Here is a 15741-nt window from a genome sequence, read left to right as displayed (position 1 = left end):
TCTGATTTTATTTTTATTTATTTATTTATTTTTGAGATGGAGCCTCTGTCACCCAGGCTGGAGTGCAGTGGCGCGATCTTGGCTCACTGCAACTTTGGCCTCCTAGATTCAAGTGATTCTCCTGCTACAGCCTTCCGAGTAGCTGGGATTACAGGCGCCCACCACCACACCTGGCTAATTTTTCTATTTTTAGTAGATACAGGGTTTCGTCATGTTGACCAGGCTGGTCTCAAACTCCTGACCTGAAGTGATCTGCCCACCTTGGCCTCCCAAAGTGCTGAGTTTACAGGCATGAGTCACTGTGCCCGGCTGAATGATCTGATTTTAGAGCAGAGATAGTATGCTTGCAGTCTAAATTGATTCAGAAAATGATGGTGCTGGAAGGGACCTGAGTGGCTACCAAGTTGATTCTAAGGTTGAAGAAACTGAGGTCTAGAGAGGGAATGAGGGCTAGGAGGAGTTTCCAGGCCCGGGCCCTTCCCTGCCTGCTGCTGTCCTCCTGAGCTGTACGGAGGCTGATGACCTGAACCCAGGAAAGGAACACCTAATTGAACACGTACTGTGTGCAGAGACAGTGCCAGGTTATTTAGTGGCTGGGCCAGATCATGTCCATGAGACAGGTGTGGCAGCCCTCCTTCACAGTGGGAGTGGGGCTGGGAGGAAGCAGCGACTTACCCAGTGGCTGCTCTGTTAGGACGCCAGCTGCTTTACGTGCATAGCACACGTATTAATTCTACCCTCACCACAACCTTTTGAAGTAATATGAGGTCATCCTCATTTCAGCGATGATGATCCGAGGTCCTGACAGATTAAGTTGCCCAGGTTCTCACAGTGATAGAGCCAAAACTCCAACCCAAGTCTGTCTGACCTCAAAACTTCATTTTTCCCAAGTCAGTGAGTTAACCCAACCAGGATATCAAGAAATATTGATTGCATATGTGAGAATAGTAGACAAATACCCACAGGTGGGATGATAAGCAGCCCTTTCCATATTGATTTCCAAGGAGTGAATAGAGACAAGATCCCTGGGAGAAACCTGCACCGTGAGATCTAGGAACCCCAGCAATCCCTACAGTCTAAGGCCAATTGATTGAAGTTAGAGACGTCAGATTACTGAAATTTTTCACCTAAATGATACTTTGCCTTGTTGGTGAAAGCCCTCACCCACACAGAATCATGTGAGCATTGTAAAGAGATGAAATAGGAGAAAATGCTTTGAAATTTAAAAACAATATATATGCAAGGTAAAACTGAGTCTGTGGACTTAGCCAAAAGCTTATGGCTACAGATGAAAGGTATACCAAATATAGGAGTATGTCTGGGGTCTTTGTACGTAGTAGGTGTTCAGGAAGGGCTTGTTGAGAGGAATTATTGTAGTACAGAGAAATTCCAACACCAGAAATCAGCATCCTTCTCTTCCCCCAGCCTTGGGGAAAAATGATGAATTTGTTAACACTTCAAGCTGAAATTTACAGTAGCTGTTGTTATTAGTGAGGTAAGTGGCCACTTGCTTACTTTGGGTGAAAGATTATACTAAGTACATGAAAGAAAAAAATGATTTATTTTACCATCTGTGTACCTCTTATAAAGGGACGCCAGTCCAGGCACAGTGGGTCACGCTTGTAATCCCAGCACTTTGGGAGGCCGAGGTGGGCGGATCACCTGAGGTCAGGAGTTCAAGACCAGCCTGGCCAACATGGTGAAACCCCGTCTCTACTAAAAATACAAAAAAAATTAGCCAGGTGTGGTGGTAGGCACTTGTAATCCCAGCTACTCGGGAGGCTGAGGCAGGAGAATTGCTTGAACCCAGGAGGCGGAGGTTGCAATGAGCCGAGATTGCACCATTGCACTCCAGCCTGGGCAACAAGAGCAAAACTCTGTCTCAAAAAAAAAAAAGAAAAAAGAAAAAAGGAACACCAAACTAATAATGGATGTTTACACTTACACAGCCAAACCATATTGAATGTTTGGAAAGAAGGGCATGATCATCCTGTAGTTCTCTGGTCTGGGTAGATTTTCGAGTCTGTGTTAACTTCTGGACACCACACCCTGAAAGGAGCCCGCTGTTACGTAGACATGTGTGAAGCCAGATTGAGAAGATCTTGCTTTGATAGTCTCCTGACTTTTAGTTTACAGAATTAATTATCAGTGACAGGAATGTCATGGAATGAATATGTAGCAGGAAGAAAAAAAAGCAACAACAGGCAGAAAGACCTTTTAAAAACATATATTATCATTTTGAAACCTGAAAAGTCAACCCCCTTATTTTGAAACAAAACACATACTTAACCTTAAAACACAAAACAATGAATTACAATAGAAATAGGAAACAGTGGTCTAAATTACACTCTTGGCATCACATGGATATCTGACAAACACATGACCAAGACTGTGCTAATTGTGGGCATGTCCTAAATGTCTTTTAGGACAATTGCAAATGACCTTTTGCAATTCCCCACCAGCCAAGGTTTTGTCTATCTTTAGTTTCAAGAGTTTATATTATGAAAACAATATAGTTTTTTCTCCAAATTAATTTATAGTTATAAATGGCTTTTTTTCAAACAGAATTCCTTTCTTCTTCTGGTTAAATTATCTAGGAGGGAGAGAATCAGATCCAAATCCAGAAGACAGGTTTTTTTTTTTTTTTCTGAGACAGAGTCTCTTTTTTTTTGAGACAGAGTCTGCCCAGGCTGCAGTGCAATGGCATGATCTTGGCTCACTGCAACCTCCGCCCCCGCCGAGTTCAAGTGATTTTCCTGCCTCAGCCTCCCGAGTAGCTGGGATTACAGGTGCCTGCCACCATCCCCGGCTAATTTTTGTACTTTTAGTAGGATAGGGCTTCACCATGTTGGCCAGGCTGGTCTTGAACTCCTGACCTCAGGAGATCCATCCGCCTCGGCCTCCCAAAGTGCTGGGATTACAGGTGTGAGCCACTGTGCCTGGCCTCAGAAGACAGGATTTGAATTCTTGCTTGGCCCCACACTTTCTGACACTAGTATCTTACTGGTTTTTCACCTATGAACAGTAATAATACTTATATTTACACAATGCTTCAAATTTTACAAAGCATTTTGATATCCATTACTTCATTGGAGATAGAGATTGTGTTGAATGCATTTCAAAAATATTGAGGCCATTATAAGAAGGATGAATCTATAATCTATATGCAAGCTACCAGTGATTCTTTTTTTAGGGTACTGCCATAACAAGCATCACCACATACTAGAAAGATCAGACTTGGGATCACCCGAGGTCTAGCAATTTTGTCTCTCTGCCGTTTGCCTTCACACAAATGTACCCATAAAGTAATAACCCGTATGTGTCAATGTCAGGCTAACAGCGCTTTCTTTTGTTTCAGATCGGGCAGTACATCATGTCCCTCCCCCTGAATCTTGAGCCATTTGTGACTCAGGAGGACTCTGCCTTAGAGTTGGCATTGCACGCTGGAAAGCTGCCATTTCCTCCTGAGCAGGGTAAGCGGGGACCGTTTCTGGCGATGTTACAAGTCAAGCTGTCAGTTTCCAGGGTAGAAACTCCAGATGACACCTTATCCTTGGGCTCATTTGTCACCAAGCCCTGTTTTTTTTTTTTTAACCTTCTAACATGTACTTTTTGTACACATGCTGTATCTAAAACAATATCACAACTTGAAAAAATCTATAACCACATCCCACTGTGGAACACACTGGTATTTCCACTTTCGCTTGTGCCTTCTGGCTCTGCTCTGTAAGCAGATGGTATTTTGTATGTAACTTTGTATTCTGTATTATTGTTATTATTGAGACAGAGTCTTGCTGTGTCACCTAGGCTGGAGTGCAGTGGCGCGATCTTGACTCACCACAACCTCCGCCTCCTGGGTTCAAGCAATTCTCCTGCCTTAGCCTCCTGAGTAGCTGGGACTACAGGCGCGCACCACCACGCCTGGCTAATTTTTGTATTTTTAGCAGAGACGGGGTTTCACCATGTTGGCCAGGCTGGTCTCGAACTTCTGACCTCAAATGATCCGCCTGCCTCATCCTCCTAAAGTGCTGGGATTACAGGCATGAGCCACTGCACCTGGCCCTAAGATGTAACTGTTTTCGGTTTCCTGTGTTTCCCATTGAGACCAGAAGCTTCCTGGTACTTTGGTGCATTCAGCAGCTACTGCAGGCCTGTGTTTTCCTTGATGACCTCCTTTTCTTTTCAGGGGATGAATTGCCCGAGCTGGACAACATGGCTGACAACTGGCTGGGCTCGATCGCCAGAGCCACAATGCAGACCTACTGTGATGCGATCCTACAGATCCCCGAGCTGAGCCCACACTCTGCCAAGCAGCTGGCCACTGACATCGGTGGGTCCCCACAAGACAGGCGGTGGGAGGGACAGCTCTTGCCTGCTGCATCTGTCAGTTTCTCCTTTGCCCTCCAGGAATCTCATCCCAAGTCTCCCCTTAGCTTCAGCTGTGGATTTGGCTCTGAAGCTGGTTGAAAATTCAGGTTCTCCAGGCCCTGCCCCAGAGATTCTGACTTAGCAAGACCGGGTTGAAGCTCAGACATCTATGTTTTCGAAGAGGACTTGAGAACCATTGAGGGGAGCTTCAGTGAGATAAGCTTCAGCGAGTCCTGCAGCCTGGCCCCACCTGGCCCGCTCCATTTGTGCCATAATTCCCAACCAGTGTTTAATGAGCTCTTACTGCATACCAGGCATGCCTGGCGCTGGACCAAGCACTCGCACCCATCATCTTATGTAATTCCAAACTCCCCTGTGAGGTGGGTGCTCTCTTCTCCATCATACCGATAGGGAACAGAGGCCCAGGGCAGTTGCATAACAAGGCCATGTGGCCAGGGTCACTTTGTGGTCTCCATCCAGATAGCATCCTGCCTGCCAAGTCAGTGGGCGTGTCCCCTTTGCTCCTGCCTGCCCTCTTCACTGGAGGGCCTCACTGCCCAGGTGTACTCTGAGCATGGGGCTACTGCTGGCAGGTGGCAGGGAGTCTCCCCAGTCTGTTGATGCCATTCCATTGCCTTGTCTGCTCTTTAGCCTAACGCACCTCTCGGGGTGGTCAGGAGAGCGGGTGGTAGAAGCCTGAAAGATCAGCTCCCTGGGGACACAGCCAGAGCTTCGTCCTCAGTGACCACAGGGCTGAGCCAGGCTCAACTGGCTTCTGGCTCTTGTTTTGCAGAAGAAGAACTAGAAGCAAGGTGCTTTCCTCCGGGTCCCAGAGCTGTTAGTGATGGAGCCAGGCCTGGGATCCAGCTGTCCTGAGTTCCTGACCCCTGCTCATTTCATAGTCAGCTCTCAGCACTTACCAGAGGAACAGGCAGCCTTTTGGCTACTTCCCTTCAGAGAAAGAGAGATGAGAGAATTCAAATGCGTGTTGGTGTTCCCTGTTAGTACAAGCAGCAGCAGGGGGAAGAACTGGAACTAGTGAGTGGAGTGAAATCTAGGGATTGCCCCTCAGTTTCAGTTGTCCTTGTTATTCCTCCCTGTTAAGCTCCCCCTGCAGATTCATTTCTTCACTCATTCAGCATTGCTCGAGCATCTGTGTGCCAGCTGTAGTTCTAGGAGATAGAGACAACAAAGCTTTAGGCAGCTCCCATGCTTACTGAGCTTACACTGTAAGGATGTACGGTTAGGGGCAGGGAAGGTCAGGCTAGTATATGAAACTGACAGGGTATAAGGCGACAGAGTGGTGAGGTCTGTGGCAAAGCATGCACACCTGAAAGACATTCAAATTAAGCATGAGCACAAACAGAACAAAAAACACTGCTCGCCAAACAAAAATGTCCTAGTAGACTGTGGGCCAGCTCTTTGCAGCTCTTGGCTGACAGTCAAGTGGAGCTCATGGTTTTATGGATAAACTTGTAAAGGAGTAAGTACGTGCCTGGCGGCACCTTTGCTGGGAAGCAGCTCTTCCTGAGTCAGCCATGACAGAGCAGGCATCTCCTCCTGGCCCTGCCCTGAGTGGGGCCTAAAAAGAAAACACAGGGGGCTGGGCACCATGGCTCATGCCTGTAATCCCAGCACTTTGGGAGGCTGAGGCAGGAGGATCGCTTGGGCCTAGGAGTTTGAGGCCAACCTGGGCAACATAGCGAGACCCTGTCTCTACAAAATATTAAAAACAAAACAAAACAAAAAACACAAGTAAGGTTGAGGCCTTGCCTGGAGCTCCACTTTAGTCAAGGAGAAGAGATGAACCCAAGATCAGAAGGTAGCCGGTGGGGGGGCGCTGAGCGCGGTGGCTCACGCCTGTAATCCCAGCACTTTGGGAGGCTGAGGTGGGTGGATCACCTCAGGTCAGAAGTTTGAGACCAGTCTGGCCAACATGGCGAAACCCCGTCTCGCCAGGCGTGGTGGTAGGCGCCTGTAATCCCATCTACTTGAGAGGCTGAGGTAGGAGAATTGCTTGAACCCAGGAGGCGGAGGTTGCAGTGAGCCGAGATCGCAGCATTGCACTCCAGCCTGGGTAACAAGAGTGAAACTCCGTCTCAGAAAAGAAAAGAAAAAAAAAACTAGCCAGGGGCATATCGGGTGGTGCTGTCTTCTAGTCTTTCCAAGCATGAACTGGGAGGAGCTGGAGAAGGCTTTGCAAGGCTTCCCTTGGGTTGGGTTGCACTGCCCAGGCAGGAGGGAAAGGCAGCATTGATATATTGATCACCTGCGACACATCAGGTGCTCTCATGTTCGTTTCCCGCTTCATCCCCTATCCATGCTGCCGGATGGGTGGTAACTGTGGACAGATGGAAGCAGAGACTCAGGGAGGTGGAAGGGCTTCTCTGAGGTCACACCTGGCTGCACCTGGTTTGCTCCCCCATGCTGTCTGTTTTGCCCAAGCTTGCCTGGTGGTTAGAACCACCGGGGTCGCTTTGTAGAATGACAGAACCCTAGAATCCTCTCTTGGGATGCTCATCGACCTAGTCTGGGGGTAGGCTCAGAAATCTGTATCCGATTGTATCCCCAGTGCCTCAGGGGTCATCTGGGAAATGTGGAAACCTGTGTTATACCAGGGTCCCACCCCAGACACTGTCCTTGTCTTCACTGCGGCGTTCTGACAGGAGGTCTTTAGTAACTGCTCAGACAAGCTTGTGTGTCTCCTGACCCTCTGGGTTTTCCAAGTGGTCAGTGGATACCCTGGGGGCCAGGGCTTGGAACCCAGGAGTCCCCAGAACAGAGCTTTGGGTGAGGTCAGCTGGTCCTTCAGACTGGTGCTGAAGGCGGGTGTGTGCATGTGAGTGTGTGTGAGTGTGGATGTGAGAGTGTGTGTGCATGTGAGTGTGTGTACATGTGTGTGTGTGCGAGTTGTGTGTGAGTGTGGATGTGAGAGTGTGTGTGCATGTGAGTGTGTACATGTGAGTGTGTGTGCATGTGAGTTTGTGTGAGTTTGGATGTGAGAGTGTGTGTGCGTGTGTGTGCATGTGAGTGTGTGTGTGGTTGGGGATGGGAGTGATGTTGGTTAGTTCTTTATTAAATTAGAGTTCCTAGACTCGAGCCAAGCTCACAGTCTGGTCTGACACTGTGGGAAGAACCTGGTGAGTAAAGGGCCTATTGAGGGCAGGGTTGGCGCCCCGCATCTAGGGACTTGGCAGGGCAGCTTCTCTGTTTCATATTCAGGGGAGGCCCTGTGGGGCTCTGACCTGCTTGGTGCTGAGTCTGTGGAGCTCTGTCTGTCTCCTCTCCGCCCCCACAGACTATCTGATCAATGTGATGGATGCCCTGGGCCTGCAGCCGTCCCGCACCCTCCAGCACATCGTGACGCTCCTGAAGACCAGGCCTGAGGACTATAGACAGGTCAGCAAAGGCCTGCCCCGTCGCCTGGCCACCACCGTGGCCACCATGCGGAGTGTGAATTACTGACCCCACCACACACCGGACCACCAAGAGAGCCAGGGCTGCTGTTTCGCGACTCACCAGCACAGATTTGCTCAGAAACTCTGCCCAAGATTGGGCAGAAGTTACTTTAAAAAGACTTGGTTCAGCTGGTCACGGTGGCTCACGCCTGTAATCCCAGCACTTTGGGAGGCCAAGCCAGATGGATCATGAGGTCAGGAGTTCGAGACCAGCCTGGCCAACATGGTGAAACCCCATCTCTACTAAAAATACAAAAATTAACAGCAGAGCGAGACTCTGTCTCAAAAAAAAAAAAAAAAAAAAAAAAAGACTTGTTTCATTTGTATAATCAAAAAGAGTTGTAAATTAAAGATGTATTATTTATCAGAGAAGACTTTTTAGATAATTTTTTTAAAGGATCAGATCTTGAAAATTGAATAAATAACTACTGTGAAATGCAAGAAGACTGTTTCCTTCTTCTTTTTTTTTTCCCCCTCACTCTTTCACCCAGGCTGGAGTGCAGTGGTGTGATCTTGGCTCACTGCAGCCTCCGCCTCCTGGGCTCAAGTGATTCTCCCCCTTCAGCCTCCCGAGTAGCTAGGATTACAGGCACCCGCCACCACGCCCGGCTAATTTTTGTATTTTTAGTAGAGATGGGGTTTTGCCATGTTGGCCAGGCTGGTCTCAAACTCCTGACCTTAAGTGATCTGCCTGCCTCAGCCTCCCAAAGTGCTGGGATTACAGGTGTGAGCCACTGCACCCGGCCTCTTACGTCTTCAGTGCATTTTTTAGTGCTTCCCACATGTCTGCCATGTTGTGCGCACTGGGAATGTCTAGGGATATGGGTCCTCCCCTGTAGCTTATGTTCAGTGGGAGAGGGAGGGAGAAGAAGGTAAATGGGGATAATTTCAGAGGTAAGTGCTAGCAGAAAAGCGGGTGTCAGGGTGGAAGCTGGCACTGCATAAAGTGGGCAGCCCGAGACCTACAGAGTAAGAGCCATGTGGCAGAGAGTGAAGGAGGAGGTGCGTTCAGGCCCAGGGAGTGGTGCAGACCGGGCCCTGAGGCATGTCCAAGGGCGGCTGGGGCAGGAGAGGAGGGGCTTCATGGAGGAAAGGGTGAAGCAGTATCCCTGGAGAAGCTGGGGGCCAGATCATAAGGGGGCTCATCAGCCATGGTAAGGAATTAGGCTTTCAGTTTTTTCCTTTTTTTTTTTTTGAGACAAGGTTTCACTCTGTCACCCAGGCTGGAGTGCAGTGGCACAATCGCAGCTCACTGCAGCCTCGAATTCTTGGGCTCAAGCAACTCCCCCGCTTCAGCCCGTTAAATAGCTGAGACTGCAGATGGAGACCACCATACCTGGCTAATTTTTTAAAACATTTTTTGTAGGAACGGGATCTTGCTTTGTTGCCCAGGGTGGTCTCGAACTCCGAGGCTCAAGTGATCCTCCTGCCTTGGCCTCCAAAGTGCTAGGATTACAGGCGTGAGCCACTGTGCCTGGCCCACATTTTTTCTTTTTTAAAATGTATGGTGTATGAACTTCAGTGTTTTTCATTAATAGCGTCTATCTGTTAAGATTATATTTGGCTATAAATAATGGAATAACGTAATTTGAGTGACTTAAACAGAAATTAATTTTTCTTGATAACAAGAAATAAAAAAGAAGTAAAAGGTGGCTGGGCACGGTGGCTCACGCCTATAATTCCAGCACTTTGGGAGGCTGAGGCAGGCAGATCACCTGAGGTCAGGAGTTCAAGACGAGCCTGGCCAACATGGCAAAACCCCGTCTCTACTAAAAATACAAAAATTAGCTGGGCATGGTGGTGCATGCCTGTAATCTCAGCTACTCTGGAGGCTGAGGGAGGAGAATTGCTTGAACCCAGGAGGCAGAGGTTACAGTGAACCCAGATAGTGCCACTGCACTCCAGCCTGGGTGACAGAGTGAGACTCCATCTCGAAAAAAAAAAAAAAAAAAAAAAAAATAGTGGTGGCTACATGCACTGATTTAGTGGCTGGTTGGAGTCAGGCCCTGTGCTTTGAAACTTAGCCCCATGTGCTGGAGGCCTCATCGTGGCAGGTGACTCTTGCAACTGCAGGTGCTGCATCTGCATTCAGGGAAAAAGGGAGCAGAGAAGGTAGAGCAGCAATTCTGTCCCTTCTATCATGCAAGTGGCGGCTTCCCTGGAAGCCCTGGCCAGCCTTCTCCTAGCCCTCACTGGCTGTTTCTCAGTCATGAGGCATCCCCGCTACAAAGGAGGCGGGAAAGCCCAGGCTGGCTTCTACCAGCGTTTCTCAGCCTTGGCTATTGACGTTTTGGGCTGTACAGCTCTGTGTTTGACGCTGTTCTATGCGTTGCAGGCTGTTTAACTTTCCTGACCCACTAGATGCCAGTAGTATTTTCCTAGTTGTGAAACCAAAAATGTCTCCAGAAACTTCCTCCAGTTGAGAAACACTGGCTTAGGCCAATCAGGATTTATAGCCTGAGCTGGGCTTATTGGCTGCCTTGATTGGGTTTCTGTTAACAAGAAAGAAAGGGGATGGCAGTGGTGCCTGTCGCAGGGGCTGTCATTGGAATTGAGCCCTGCCTGGGTCTCAGGGGCTGGGCTGAGCTCTGCCTCTCTCTGGGATGTCTCACTTAAACCTCACCACAGACTGGGCATGGTAGCTCACACCTGTAATCCTAGGGCTTTGGGAGGCTGAGGCGGGAGGATCGCTTGAGGCCACGAGTCTAAGACCAGCTTGGGCAACATAGTGAGACCCTGTCTCTACAAAAAAAAAATATAACAGTTAGCCTGCGGTGATGCGCACCTTTGGTTTCAGCTACTTTGGAAGCTGAGGTGGGAGGATTGCTTGTGCTTGGGAGTTTGAGGCTGCAGTGAGCCAAGATTGCACCATTAGACTCCAGCCTGGGTGATAGAGCAAGACTCATCTCTATAAAAATTTTTTTAAAATTATCTGGGCTTGGTGGTGGGCACCTGTAGTCCCAGCTACTCAAGAGGGTGAGACAGGAGGCTCACTGGAGCCCAGGAATTGGAGGTTGCAATGAGCTATGATCTCGCCACTGCCCTCCAGCCTGGGTGACAGTGAGACCCTGTGTCAATCAATCAATATATAAATAAATAAACAGACCTCACTCTAGCCTTGGGAGGCGGGGAGTCTTATCCGCAGTATGGCGAGGTTTAAGGACTTTCCTAGAGCCATTCAGCTACCCTGTGGCAGGGCCGGAGTTCAGAGTGAGCCTGGTGACTGCGGCACCTGTACTCTTGCCCGGCTATCAGGCAGCCTTCCTCATGTGGGACACGGTGGGCACGTGGCGGGATATCTCATCCCAGCGGGCCAGCAGGTGGCCCAGGCCAGCCCTCTGGAGTGACCCTGCCATCCCCAAGGCTGTTCTTTTTTTTTGAGATGGAGTCTCACTCTATCGCCCAGGCTGGAGTGCAGTGGGGTGATCTCAGCTCACTACAACCTCCGCCTCCTGGGTTCAAGTGGTTCTTGTGCCTCAGCGCCCCGAGTAGCTGGGATTACAGGCACATGCCACCATGTCTGGCTAATTTGTGTATTTTTAGTAGAGATGGGGTTTCATCATGTTGGCCAGGCTTGTCTTGAACTCCTGACCTCAGGTGATCTGCCTGCCTCGGCCTCCCAAAGTGCTGGGGTTACAGGCGTGAGCCACTGCGCCCAGCCTCCAACACTCTTGAACCAGCCCCACTGGGCTGCTAGGGCCAGTGTCCCACCGGCTCTGTCCTCACAGGGCTTCCCACACATGCCATCCTCACATCCTCAGAACCAGTTTGGCTGGCCCCGACAGCATCGGCTTCAAACCCACACAAAGAAAAATATTTTGGTTTCTCATGTGGTGGATCACAGGCTGTTCCTGGCAGGGTTTGAGCCTGGCTATTGCCTCGAAGAAGCGAGAGCCAGAAACCTGGAAGGTGACACATGCTGCTCGAAAGTGGAAGCTTTGTGGTGAGCTTTGTGCTGGGCTCATGAGAGCTACTAGGCTGTGGAGTGGGACAGGCTTGGGCTTGATTCAACGCTTCGCCACCTCCCAGCTGCTGTGTGACCTTGGAAAAGTCACCTCACCTCTTCGCGCCTCATTTCCTAATCTGAAAACTGGGAGTCAAAATGGTACCTAACTCACAGGGTTATTTGAAAAGCCGCTGAAATACAGTGGTGGTGGCCACATGTACACAATGTTAATTTCTTTCTTTCTTTTTTTTTTTTTGGAGACAGAGTCTCACTCTGTGTCCCAGGCTGGAGTGTAGTGGTGTGATCTCGGCTCACTGCAACCTCTGCCTCCTGGGTTCAAGCAATTCTCCTGCTTCAGCCTCCCAAGTAGCTGGGATTACAGGCATGCGCCACCATGTCTAGCTAATTTTTGTATTTTAGTAGAGATGGGGTTTCACCATGTTGGCCAGACTGATCTCGAACTCCTGATCTCAAGTGATTCGCCCACCTCGGCCTCTGAAAGTGCTGGGATTACAGGCATGAGCCACCGTGCCCAGCCCACAATGTTAATTTCATAGTCTTCTGGCATCTGTAACCCTCCTTTCCTTTTGGGGTAGAGTTGGGAATTACAGAATGCTGTTTTTGGGCAATTTGGGCTCCACAGGCCTAAGTTTCCAGCCGTAAAAAAGGGATCTCAGAGTAGGAGCGGGACAGCATTTCTCTTCGCTAGATCCAGAGGGCAGGGGAATGAATGACTTGGAGCCTGCTTTTAGCGATGAGGCCATTGCACCACAGCCTGGCCCTCACGGCCCCTTGAGAGCAGGGATGGCAAGCTGATGCTCGCCGATGCTCACCCTCAGCCTGGTCCTGACCTCACAATCTACAGGCAGCTCCAAAATGTCTCTGAACAGGACCTCTTACAGGTGTCTGTAAAGGGCCACCCTCCATAGATTCACTCAGGGCCGGCCAGGCAGCATCTTCATCCATTCCCTGTTGCCGTGACCTGTTCAGGATGATCATGGGCCCTGGGTGGGTCCAAACAAGCCTCATTCTTGGGGCTATTGCTGGGAAAATGTTCAGGAAGAGCTTTCTTCCCCCTGGGATTGCTGTGCTGAGGGGACAGGGCTGCAATTGCAGGTGTAAAGAGATATTCAGAAAGAACAGCACGTGGAGGAAACCTTTCTAAGAAGGACAGCAACACAGAATCACCAGATAGGGCCAGGCGTGGTGGCTCACACCTGTAATCTCAGCACTTTGGGAGGCTGAGGCTGGTGGATCGCTTGAGCCAAGAGTTCAAGACCAGCCTGGGCTACATGGGAAGACACCCTCTCTCCAAAAAATACAAAAATTAGCCGGACGTGGTGGTGCATGCCTGTAGTCCCAGCTACTCAGGGAGGCTGAGGTGGGAGGATTGCTTGAGCCCAGGAGGTCCAGACTGCAGTGAGCCGTGATTGTGCCACTGCACCACAGCCTGGGCAACAGAGTGAGACCCTGTCTCAAAACAAGAAAAAAAGAAACCTTAGGCTGGGCATGGTGGCTCATGCCTGTAATCCTAGCACTTTGGGAGGCCGAGGTGGATCACCTGGGGTCAGGAGTTCGAGACCAGCCTGGCCAACATAGTGAAATCCCATCTCTATCAAAATATAAAAATTAGCCAGGCGTGGTGGTGGGTGGCTGTAATCTCAGCTACTTGGGAAGCTGAGGCAGGAGAATCACTTGAACCCAGGACATGGACGTTGCAGTGAGCCGAGATAGCGCCATTGCATGCCAGCCTGGGCAACGAACAAAACTCCATCTCAAGAAAAAAGAAACCCCAGACCTAGGCGAGCCCCTGCATACAGCCATGCCTGAAACCCTTTTACTACAAGAGCTAATGAATTCCCTTTGTAGCTTAAGCCTGTTCAAATTGACATGTAACTGAAGAGCTGTCACGCGGGCTAGATAATAATGCCCCATAGCTTCAAATAAGATAATAAATACGAAAGCTCTGGGCTCCTGTAAGGGACTGGTATTGTTATGACCATTGGCACCCAGAGGGTGAGGCTGGGGTCTCAGCTTTGTCACTTAAAAACCTCGAGTACCTTACTTCACCTCTTAAGCCTCAGTGTTCTTACCTGTGCAATGGGATGCTATTATACTATTTCTCAGTGGTTATGAGAATGAAATAAAATTTAAAAAGTTACTGGCATAGTGCCTGGCATATGATAAGTACTTGATCCAATGTAGTCCTTGTTTAATAACAACAAATGGTAACAGTGATTGTGGCCACAACTACTACTGCTAGTAATAAAAGCAGTAATCACAGTAGTAAGTAATCACAGCGGTAATCACACAGTAAGTAGTAAGGGTGGTAACCACCAAGAGTTGTGGGCCCAGCCTGCGAGCTAGCCAGGCCCCAAGCTGGGAAACCCGGTTTCCTACTCAGCCCTCCCTACTCAGCCCCTAGCAACGTTGCCTTTGACTGAAGTGGCACCGACTCTGTGGCACCTCCTTCTTCCACAGGTGCCATCCTGAGCACTTGATGGGAGGCCAGCTTGTTTACCTTCCAGACCAAGGGACACAGGTGACCTAGGCCAGGAAGGCTGGGCCCTCAGAGGCTCAGGCTCTAAGCCAGCCTCTCCTTCATCACCAGGGGCCCGGTAGGTGACAGCAGGGTGCTGCAGTGCTGTGTGTGCACCTGCCAGACCGTACTCTGGTGACAGCTCCCTGATCTCTCTTTGGGGACCTTAAGCTTTTGGGGGACGGTATTTAGCAATTAAAAATACAGAATGAAAAAAATTAAAATTAAATTTTAATTAAAAAAAATTAGCCAGGCATGGTAGTGCACACCTGTAATTCCAGCTGCTTGGGAGGCTGAAGTGGGAGGGTGGCTTGAGCCCAGGAGTTTGAGGCTACGGTGAGCTATGATCATGCCATTGCACTCCCACCTGGGCAACACAGTGACACCCCATCTCTATAAAAATATGTATGTATAAAATGCTCAAAAAAAACAACAAATGATTTATTTGTATGTGTCTCTAGTATTGCATGGATGTACATATACTAAAAAAATCAGTTTTTCGGCTGGGGTCGGTGACTCATGCCTGTAATCCCACCACTTCGAGAGGCTGAGGCAGGTGGATCGCCTGAGGCCAGGAGCTTGAGACCAGCCTGGCCAACATGGTGAAACCCCGTCTCTATTAAAAATATGAAAATTAGCTGGGCGCGGTGGCAGGCGCCTGTAATCTCAGCTACTCGCGAGGCCAAGGCATGAGAATCACTTGAACCCAGGAGGCAGAGGTTGCAGTGAGCCAAGATCGTGCCACTGCACTGCAGCCTGGGCAATGACAGTGAGACTCCATCTCAAAAAAAAAAAAAAAAATCAGTTTGTCTATCTGAAATTCAAATTCAACCAAGCAGCCTGATTGTTATCTGGCAACCGTGGGTACTGTGCCCCCACCGCCCTTGGACCATGTGATTCTCCTGGGGGCCAAACTGGCTTCAGGTCTGGGCAGATGAATTCAGGTGTGACCAATCAGAGCAGCTTATCTAACTGGCCACACTGACTGGGTCAGAGATGGGCACACAACCCAGGCAGGGATCAGTGAGTGTCAGCCTGGGAGCTGGCAGTGGAAGGAGGGGCTTGAGACCCTTTCCCTTAAACCAGTTTGGGTCTCTCTCAAGCCACTATGGATGCCCTTCCGCCATCAGGGCACCTCGGCTGCCCAGTCAAACAAACAACACATCTGGACCCAGTATTTTCTACTTTTATTTTCTAGAGTAAATCAGGTGCCACTTGGCAGGGTCCCTACACCTGATGCCCTTCCATCTCTCCACCACCCCTGCCCCAGAGGCCAGCCAAGGCCAGGAAGGAGAAAACCACATGGCCCACCCGCCTGTTCCTCTCTGGGGTGGATGGAGACTGGCACTGGGAGGGAAGTGGCCTGCCACCAGGAGAGGGTGTTCTGAGGGGTCTTTAGGACCAGGATCAGGACAGGTAGGGATGAGGGT

General features: G+C 49.6%; 1 protein-coding gene across 3 annotated transcripts in view; it reads left to right on the top strand.

The window, feature by feature from the left end:
• COG7 (component of oligomeric golgi complex 7) overlaps positions 1 to 8267 on the top strand; it is a 64734-nt gene extending 56467 nt beyond the window's left edge. For 2 of the 3 annotated variants that reach the window (XM_510875.8, XM_009430497.5), the window contains exons 15-17: positions 3359 to 3473; positions 4187 to 4330; positions 7667 to 8267. In XM_510875.8, the coding sequence (XP_510875.2) occupies positions 3359 to 3473; positions 4187 to 4330; positions 7667 to 7833 (426 nt within the window). In that variant the 3' untranslated portion in view covers positions 7834 to 8267. Of the gene's footprint in view, positions 1 to 3358; positions 3474 to 4186; positions 4331 to 7590 lie in introns of all 3 variants that reach the window. The other variant, XM_063796853.1, reaches the window with a different exon arrangement.
• The last annotated feature ends 7474 nt before the right edge of the window (positions 8268 to 15741 follow it).

This window comes from Pan troglodytes, chromosome 18, assembly GCF_028858775.2.
Source record: "Pan troglodytes isolate AG18354 chromosome 18, NHGRI_mPanTro3-v2.0_pri, whole genome shotgun sequence".
NCBI classification, from domain to species: Eukaryota; Metazoa; Chordata; class Mammalia; order Primates; family Hominidae; genus Pan; species Pan troglodytes.
The sequence above is the reverse complement of the archived record's forward strand: the minus strand, read 5'-3'. Positions and strand labels throughout refer to the sequence as shown.